Here is a 10,185-nt window from a genome sequence, read left to right on the forward strand (position 1 = left end):
CACAGCTCTGGTCTGCACTAAAAATTATAACTACTTAAATGTGCAAAAATGTGCATATAATTACTACCAATAATCATTTAAACTCTTGAACCGTTCTAGCTAGATACACCAACCCAACTTTTACATGTTCAGGCTATCCTAACTCGGCTGCATGACGAGTACATACAAACGCAAAGTAGATATGTTTCTTTGATATCAGTATCGGTGTTCAAATTGTGTGATATTTCCCTCCAGCTGTTGACTTTTGCTTGCTTGTCCGTATACAACCGCATCGAAGAGTTGTAAAGGTTCTCGTATTGTCTCACCAGCTCACACAGACGCTCCTTCAAACTGGACATAGACATAATTGTGCTTAGCAAATCTCGAAATAAAAAGCACAAAAAAGGAAGCACAACATGGCAGTCAACAGCAAGGCAGGTCTCTGTATGATCCTGCTTACTCTGGACTCCAGAGAAGTGACAATGTAAGACATGATATCCCTAGTTGATATTGACTGTTAACATGAATGACTTTCAGCTCAAAATGCAGATGTAAAACGTAGTTCATTTCTGTATCTTGCGTTTTGAAAAGGCATCACTGTTTATGGCTGTAATGACAGGCTACATTTGCACAGCGATTGTGTTTGCCCTGTGCGTACGCGGGGTTCGCAAGCTTTGAACCGCTCCTTTTTGGGGATCAGTTTGAAAACCACTGAGCTAGCAAACAGATTGCTGATTTGTTGTACAGCTATATCGGGTGCAGCGCAAACATCAAATTGTAGGGAGAGATAATTGCCATAAATGGATATGAAGCTCCCAAAAGGTTTGGATGCAATGGGGCATCAAGCAACAATTACTAGCTTAGGCCTACTGGTCTTTTGGTATGTCAAAATAGCATGAAATTGATAATTTACTTATGAAGCTTGCGTTTGGCAATTGTTGTTCAATTTAATTATTACATAATCAATATGTGTTGTAGACAAAATAATGAAAAGGGCTGTCTGGTATCCTCAATAAATAGACCAAGATTTGTAGTTAAACAAGTCATTGTCAAGTCATGGCTTATTTGCTATGTGAGATTTATTTGATCGAATAGAGGTTTCGGAATGGTTAAATTGTTATGAGTGTACTGATATAAGTAGGACACGTGACATCGTGGCAACTTTGAGAGAAAAAAACACTTTATATCGGAGTTGTCTCGAGATGGCTATGCATGTTCATGGTATGAGGCTAGTAGCATAGCATCTCTCTCCATTGAATACAGGCAGTTGACGTCAACCACCCTTATTGAATATTTAAAAAAGGATAACACTAATGAGATGTATCCACCTGTCACGACTCCGACCGAGGCAGGCTCTCTTTCCCGTTCGGGTGGCGCTCGGCGGTCGTCGTCACCGGCCTATTAGCTGCCACTGTTTCTTTTCTCCCCCTCCTTATGTGTTTATTGGTTACACCTGTTTTGTGTTTGTTCTATTAGTTGGGCTTTATTAGTCAGCCGGCCCGCCCGTTTCTTTGTGCGGGATTGTTTATTGTAAGCTTGGTGTTTGTTATTCAGACGTTACGTGTTTGTGTATGTTCGAGTAATATACTGGACTGTTTTCGTTCCCCGTGTCTGGGGCAGTTTATTTTGAGCACCCAGTGTCGAGTGGGGTGGCCGAGGTTCTCCGTGTTGCATTAAATGAACATTATATTGAATCCTCTGTTTTCCTGCGCCTGACTTCGCACTCCGACACCCAGTACCTTACACCACCAATCCAAAGAAAGGATAGGCGGGCGCTAGACAGCCCGCCATGCCGCATTGTGGACAACGACTCCCATTGTTAGGGCGGAGCTATGTATTCTGTCAGCATACCCAAAATCTTTGCTTTCAGAGAGATAGCTAATGAAACACTAGCTTCCTGAGCAGGCACATTGACATGTACAGTATTAGCTGGCTAGGCTAGTCAACTGTAACATTGGCTAGCTTCCAATAAATTGGTTAAATGGTCAACAGAGTTACTTCTTCATATGATCAAGACCATTCATATTGCATGCTGGATATTTGAAGTGTACTCTAACAGATATTTATCTTATTTCAGTTTTTGGGAGCTAATGTTATACGGACAGCAGATTACAATTTAATGTCAGGCTGTTTACATCGTAGATAGAAGCAGGCCATTGCCTCCCTTTATCACTAGGGGTATGTACGGGAGTTCTGATTGGTTCACTAAAAAAAATTGTGTTGAAATATACTTTTTCAGAGAATATGTGCACAAATTGAAGGTGCTAACAAATTTGACAGTAATCATAAGAATATGTAATTGTCATAAACAAAAAAAAAATCAGCTCCTCCTTCAACGTAGATCGATCAGCTTCACTGTTTTCGCCATCGCCCACCACCTAAACTCAGCAAAAAAAGAAACTTCCCTTTTTCAGGACCCTGTCTTTCAAAGATAATTCGTAAAAATCCAAATAACTTCACAGATCTTAATTGTAAAGGGTTTAAACACTGTTTCCTATGCTTGCTCAATGAACCATAAACAATGAACATGCACCTGTGGAACGGTCGTTAAGACACTAACAGCTTACAGACGGTAGGCAATTAAGGTCACAGTTATGAAAACTTAGGACACTAAAGAGGCCTTTCTACCGACTCTGAAAAACACCAAAAGAAAGATGCCCAGGGTCCCTGCTCATCTGCGTGAATGTGCCTTAGGCATGCTGCAAGGAGGCATGAGGACTGCAGATGTGGCCTGGGCAATAAATTGCAATGTCCGTATTGTGAGACGCCTAAGGCAGTGCTACAGGGAGACAGGACGGACAGCTGATCGTCCTCGCAGTGGCAGACCACGTGTAACAACACCTGCAGAGGATCGGTACAGCCGAACATCACACCTGCGGGACAGGTACAGGATGGCAACAACAACTGCCCGAGTTACACCAGGAACGCACAATCCCTCCATCAGTGCTCAGACAGTCCAGCCTCTCTCAGCCTATTGCGGACAGAGGGCTCGTAGGCCTGTTGTAAGGCAGGTCCTCACCCGACATCACCGGCAACAACGACGCCTATGGGCACAAACCCACCGTCGCTGGACCAGACAGGACTGGCAAAAAGTGCTCTCCACTGACAAGTCGCGGTTTTGTCTCACCAGGGGTGATGGTCGGATTCGCGTTTATCGTCGAAGGAATGAGCGTTACACTGAGGCCTGTACTCTGGAGCGCGATTGATTTGGAGGTGGAGGGTCCGTCATGGTCTGGGGCGGTGTGTCACAGCATCATCAGACTGAGCTTGTTGTCATTGCAGGCAATCTCAACGCTGTGCGTTACAGGGAAGACATCCTCCTCCCTCATGTGGTACCCTTCCTGCAGGCTCATCCTGACATGACCCTCCAGCATGACAATGCCAACAGCAATACTGCTCATTCTGTGCGTGATTTCCTGCAAGACATGAATGTCAGTGTTCTGCCATGTCCAGCGAAGAACCCAGATCTCAATCCCATTGAGCACATCTGGGACCTGTTGGATCGGAGGGTGAGGGCTAGGGCCATTCCCCCCAGAAATGTCCGGGAACTTGCAGGTGCCTTGGTGGAAGAGTGGGGTAACATCTCACAGCAAGAACTAGCAAATCTGGTGCAGTCCATGAGGAGGAGATGCACTGCAGTACTTAATGCAGTTGGTGGCCACACCAGATACTGACTGTTACTTTTGATTTTGACCCCCCCTTTGTTCAGGGACACATTATTCCATTTCTGTTAGTCACATGTCTGTGGAACTTGTTCAGTTTATGTCTCAGTTGTTGAATCTTGTTATGGTCATACAAATATTTACACGTTAAGTTTGCTGAAAATAAACGCAGTTGACAGTGGGAGGACGTTTCTTTTTTTGCTGAGTTTATATCTTTAGTGTACAACATGAAGTTTCCCCCTGCATCTCAATGGGTCATGGCTAGAAGGGTCCAGCCATGTCAATGATGGGCAGAGGAGCAGTAGCTACATAAACAAAAATCCTGCACATGCGCAGAAATCTCCGTAACAATAGCCACGGCAAGTCAGGTTCCAGAACATCCGGAACCGCAGCCATTCTGTTCTAAAGATAGATATGGTTTTAAAAAGTTAATGGTAATAATTCATTCAGTACAGAAATGTGTAGGTGGCTTAACTTACCCTATCCCGCCGCTCAACTTATCCCATACCCGGGGTAAGTTGTGCCGAGACCACTTTTTTGGGACGAGCTATGTTTTCAAAACTACGTTTACATGAAATTCTGATAATTTCCAGGGATACAGGAAATCCTGAAATATATGTAGATAACTTTGCTTGAAAAAATACTATATTTCCTTTGACGGAGTGAAGCTCAACTTACAACACTGTCACCTACAGGATACATATGGTATACACCATCCAACGAAATGGTTACTGGCAGGTTCCTTCTCGACAATGCAACAACAATAAGAGAAAATAAAAGATAAGAATAGGAACATAAAGTAAATAGCACAATAGAATAAACAAATTAATTTATAGTCCAATATTAACACATGTTTTAGGGGGCAAGTGTTTATATTGTGCAGCATTTAGCAATCATAATAAGAGTGTATATCAGTATGCGTGAGTGCATATCAGTATGCGTGAGTGCATTTCAGTATGCGTGAGTGCATTTCAGTATGCGTGAGTGTATATCAGTATGCGTGAGTGTATATCAGTATGCGTGAGTGTATATCAGTATGCGTGAGTGTATATCAGTATGCGTGAGTGCATTTCAGTATGCGTGAGTGTATATCAGTATGCGTGAGTGTATATCAGTATGCGTGAGTGCATATCAGTATGCGTGAGTGCATTTCAGTATGTGTGAGTGCATTTCAGTATGCGTGAGTGTATATCAGTATGCGTGAGTGTATATCAGTATGCGTGAGTGTATATCAGTATGCGTGAGTGTATATCAGTATGCGTGAGTGTATATCAGTATGCGTGAGTGCATTTCAGTATGCGTGAGTGTATATCAGTATGCGTGAGTGTATATCAGTATGCGTGAGTGTATATCAGTATGCGTGAGTGCATTTCAGTATGTGTGAGTGTATATCAGTATGCGTGAGTGTATATCAGTATGCGTGAGTGCATTTCAGTATGTGTGAGTGTATATCAGTATGCGTGAGTGTATATCAGTATGCGTGAGTGTATATCAGTATGCGTGAGTGTATATCAGTATGCGTGAGTGTATATCAGTATGCGTGAGTGTATATCAGTATGCGTGAGTGTATATCAGTATGCGTGAGTGCATTTCAGTATGTGTGAGTGCATATCAGTATGCGTGAGTGCATTTCAGTATGTGTGAGTGTATATCAGTATGCGTGAGTGCATTTCAGTATGCGTGAGTGTATATCAGTATGCGTGAGTGCATATCAGTATGCGTGAGTGCATATCAGTATGCGTGAGTGTATATCAGTATGCGTGAGTGTATATCAGTATGCGTGAGTGTATATCAGTATGCGTGAGTGTATATCAGTATGCGTGAGTGTATATCAGTATGCGTGAGTGTATATCAGTATGCGTGAGTGTATATCAGTATGCGTGAGTGCATGTGTGCTGAGGTGCAGAGAGTCAGTGCAGGTGGTCAGTCCAGTTCAAGTGTTCAGCAGTCTGATGGCTTGTAGATAGAAACTGTCTCTGAGCCTGTTGGCATCAGACCTCATACTCCCATACAGTGTGCCCGACGGTACAGGAGTGAACGGCTCGTGGTTGGGGCGTGTTTTACACTGTGCCTAAGAACAGCTCTTAGCCCTGGTATATTGGCCATGTACCACACCCCCTCGGGCCTTATTGCTTAATTCGACCATTGGAGTTGAGTATGTATAAAAATCATACTAGATTTTATGAGTGAAATCAGCTGTCTCTTTCTAGCTGTTGTTGAACCATCCCAGACTAGTTAGTTTACATTACTCATCTAGTAACTTCAGGTCACCAACCTAAAGCAAGCCACTGTATTGGTCAACATTTGTGAATACCATTCTCATTTCCTGTGTGTTGACCTAGTCTTTGATAGAGAGGCAGAGAGTAATGTTTTCACTCACACATAGTGTAAAACATGCAGCAAGCTGCTTGCTATCCCATCCATCTTACCAGCAGCCCATTATTGAGCAAGTCAAAATGATTCCCTGTGCGTGTTAGAATATCACCACTAGATGGAGGCATTGCCCTAAAGGAAAACATTCCAATCCTATTTCTGAGTTTACGTTTGCATTTTTGTCATTTAGCAGACACTCTTATCCAGAGCGACATACAACCTAGGTAAGACAACCACATATCACAGTCCTAGTAAGTGAAACCATTATACAGTTTGTCAGCTGTTCCTGCCAGGATCATGCACTGATACATAATTTGTATGTATAGCTACTGTACCTGTCCTAATAAAAATGAATTGGTAACACCAAAAGAATTCAAATCAAATAAGAAATATTTTAATTACAAACATTCCATATAAATGCTAAATATATCTAGGTGTCATCTTAACTTCACAAGTTTCAGAGATATGGATAAATCCATGTCACTTTTATCCCATTGCCATTTTCCAGTAGGATTTTTTAAAGCCTTTGAACCATAGATATGTCAAATCAAATCATTGCATTCCAATGTTAAAAGTTGCACCTGAGTGCTGCCATAAGTAGACACCGCTAACTCTTTCTTTCACCAACGTGTGGTCACATGGATACTTGAGGGAGGCTGCACACTTGCATGGCCTACACCTCTTCTCCCTCGCTCAATAAGGGGCGGTAACTTTTGTTTATCCTTATCACTCTATAAATAAAGTAAGGATCACCAGTACACTCCAATCCAGAACTGGTAAGCCCACTGACTGAACACTCAAGGGACATATCCTGCTCTGTGAATAACTCATTCAAAAGTTTTTGCAGCCTCTATGATGTCTTTTTACGCAGATCCATTTAAAACGTCTAGTGCACTTGCAATGGACTTCAAGGAGCTGGGAGGCGAGGACAACTGCGAAGGAGATGCAGAGGGAAACGCGGAGGATTTGAACAATGTGAAAGTACTTACCGAAAAACTAAAGTTGCAAACCCGCAGACCATCCTACTTTGAATGGCAGGAGCGCTTGCAGAGCCGACCGTGGAAGGAGAACCCAAATGGTTTAGATAATAGTCAAGAGACTGCAGAGAAATATGTGTTTTTGCCTGAAATTATGCGGGATGAGAACTCAGATCTAACCATCCGCAATATCTGTGGCTTCGATACCATTGATGATGCGTTGGATTTTCTTAGAAAAGAGCTGGTGAGTGCACTTATTTTAATGCAGATATTGTCTCTTTTTTTCTCCAACTCTGACTCAGTTATTTTTACTTGGACATGTTAGAAATTAAGGCTGCAATATTTCTGCATAACGTCCTAGATATTTAGAATCAGATATACAATGAAAATACTCAAGTCAATTTGAATCGGACACAATGCGACTATTTGGCAAACATAATTACCAGGTAGGTAGTTTCACTGGTTTGGTTTGCCTGGTTTGTGCATCCTCATGACGCAAGTGTGCCATAGTGCAGGGTCTATGTGCCAGCCACCAGTGTCATGTGATGGAGACATCTATGGAAAATAAACCTGTTTTCAGGTTGAGCTCTGATTACAGCATGACTTTGTGCTATCTTTGCATCCAAAACAATGCAAACACACTAAAACAACATGAACCTTGCGTTAATTTCAGAGCTGAAAAATCCTAAAATAGAACAAATAATTTTTAACACAGATCATGTGTTGGTGTCTTTACACATCAATGACGAAAACCTAATCCAAGGGATTGAGCGCTTGAATTGATATTTGATTGCTAATCTCTTCCCTCTCTCTTTCCCTTCCTCGTCATACTCAGAGGGAGATGCGGTTCCAGGATAACCGTCTGGCACGCCAGCTGATCCGTCTGCGTGTGGAGATCCACCGGCTGAAGGTGGAGCAGGTGTGTCACCGCCACAAGGAGATGCTGGACGACGCCACCTACGAGCTGGAGGAGTGTGGAGAGGAGTCCGACCTGCTCTGTGACATCCCCATGAAGGCTGCCTTTGCTCTGTCCACCCCCCTCAAACACCTTGGCCTCACCAAGATGAACATCAACTCCCGACGCTTCTCTCTCTGTTAAAACATATACCACCCTGCGAGGCTTGGTTTACTGTATTAAAGCCTCTATCTAATCTATGCAGGGTAATCAGGGGTTTTCCACTGCACAGGTTTCTGTTATGACATGAGGGAAGAAGAATGGCTGGCAGAGCATGCAGACTGTAATTAGCCAAGTGGGAGGAAATGGAAATGACTCCTCTGATCCGTGCCCTAGCCCTGACGTGAGAGAGACACAGGCCTCCATAGTAGAGCCCTGTAGGCGCACGGCATACACCCATAGCAAAGCTGCACCTTTCCAATGCACCTCAGGGAAGGTGCGGACTGATAGGTCAGAGTAGATGAACAGGGAAGATAGTGATGAGGTGTGGCTCTGGAATGGATATGGTTTGAGTTTGGATTGCCATGGTGTCAGATCAATTGCACTGTATTCAGATAATTAGTTATGATGACCCACTGACATATAGAATAGGCCTGACTGCCATAGTGGTACTGTAACTAGAGATGTCTCTTGAGCGGTGCACAGGGAAATTGTCTTTCTTCAGACAAAGAAAAAATGGTCACAGCGCTAACACTCATTAACACGAGTCCCATACTTTAATCACAACCCAGGAGGAAGTATGTATCTCTTCATACAGACACCTTAACACTAGTCACACCACCAGGGACATTTGACAGCCCAATGGGAAGCATTTCTCTCCCCTCTGCATTGGCAGAGTCCCAGTCCACACTCCCCAGGAAGCTGTAGGTCACATTCCAGCATTCTGTCACCTCTTCTTCTGAGACCAAAAATAGCAAGGACCTCCATGGGGTCATGGCTTCAGTGATAGGACATTATTGGAGGCGATGCCTTATGTAGTACTCCATGCTTTTTTATTTTCCTTTAGATGATCCAGATGTTGTAGACAGATCACAGCCCAATGTGCTGTCATTGTGCTTTACAGTAGATTATAGGCTTGGCCTACTGCAATGTTGTCCAAGTAAAAAACTGTATCAAAGTTTTAGATGTATTTAAATATATTGTTCTCAGGAAGAGAGGGGAGAAACTGAAAGAATTTTGGGGGGAAATTTGAGGGAGTGAATGTTGAACAGGATTTGGTGGGTGTTAATCGATGTTACAAAATGTTTGCTGAATATACACAAAGCAAAATGTAGATTTGTAAGTGCTTTATATTGATTACGTACTGAGTTCTACTCTGCTAATGCAGGAATATCTCAAGGCCATCCATTTAATGTATGAGGGAAATGACTAGAGGCAGACTAGAGCGGTTTTCAAGATGCTTGTTTTTCAATGTATTTGTTTAAATGCACAAAAAATTGCAACAAATTTGAAAATACACTTGAGAAAAGAAAATTGTTGTCTGTCTGTCCATTAAGGTAGGCCATCGTTATAAATAAGAATTTGTTCTTAACTGACTTACCTAGTTAAAGGTTAAAAGATAGAACAGGGTAAATGACCTGAGTCATTACGTGAGACCTCACTGAGTGCTCAGTCAGCTATAACCTTTCACATCCTGAAATAGCTTCAATGCGCAGTTTCCTCCTTCAACTACATCAGGCGTTTGTCTCTTAAAAATTACGTGGTGTAAGCTGATCCTATCAGAAAACCTCCTAAGGCAGGGTTCCCCAACTGGTTGTTTTATTTGCGCCCCCAAGTTTTCTGAGCCATAAAAAAATACATTTTTTCCATTGTTGCACAAACTGTAAAAAAAACAGGAAATCAGCTCCAAATGATTTTAATTTTGGAAATCTGTTCCCAAGTATTTCCACCCATTATAGAGAGACACGTGATCATATGCAAAGGTTTGAAATTATTACGTTTTAGTCAAATATTATATCGGTTTGTGCTTCTTGCGTTCCATTTGCAGGCTACAAATGATTTGTAATTATGTTCCGGCCCCCCTACCTTCCTCTCAAGAAAATATCTGCCCGCGGCTGAATCTAGTTGATGATCCCTGCCCTAAGGGGTACAGCATAAATGGATGAATTCATAACGATGTCATCAATTATTCTACAAAATGGGTAGACATGACATACTAGTTTACACTGAGATTACCTCATGAATGACGTGAGAGAGAGAGATAACTAGGCCAATTGGAACCATTGTAATTAATTATAGG

At 42.5% G+C, this 10,185-nt stretch overlaps 1 protein-coding gene across 1 annotated transcript; it reads left to right on the forward strand.

Annotated features, from left to right (window-relative positions):
• The first annotated feature begins 6,795 nt into the window (after nt 1-6,795).
• Nucleotides 6,796-9,419, forward strand: LOC120023589 (protein FAM167A-like). Its single transcript, XM_038967623.1, has 2 exons — nt 6,796-7,235; nt 7,827-9,419. Exons 1-2 carry the CDS (start codon nt 6,867-6,869, stop codon nt 8,088-8,090), a joined length of 633 nt encoding a protein of 210 aa, XP_038823551.1. The 5' UTR covers nt 6,796-6,866; the 3' UTR covers nt 8,091-9,419.
• Nucleotides 9,420-10,185: the final 766 nt, after the last annotated feature.

The sequence above is a fragment of the Salvelinus namaycush genome, chromosome 28, assembly GCF_016432855.1.
Source record: "Salvelinus namaycush isolate Seneca chromosome 28, SaNama_1.0, whole genome shotgun sequence".
NCBI lineage: Eukaryota > Metazoa > Chordata > Actinopteri > Salmoniformes > Salmonidae > Salvelinus > Salvelinus namaycush.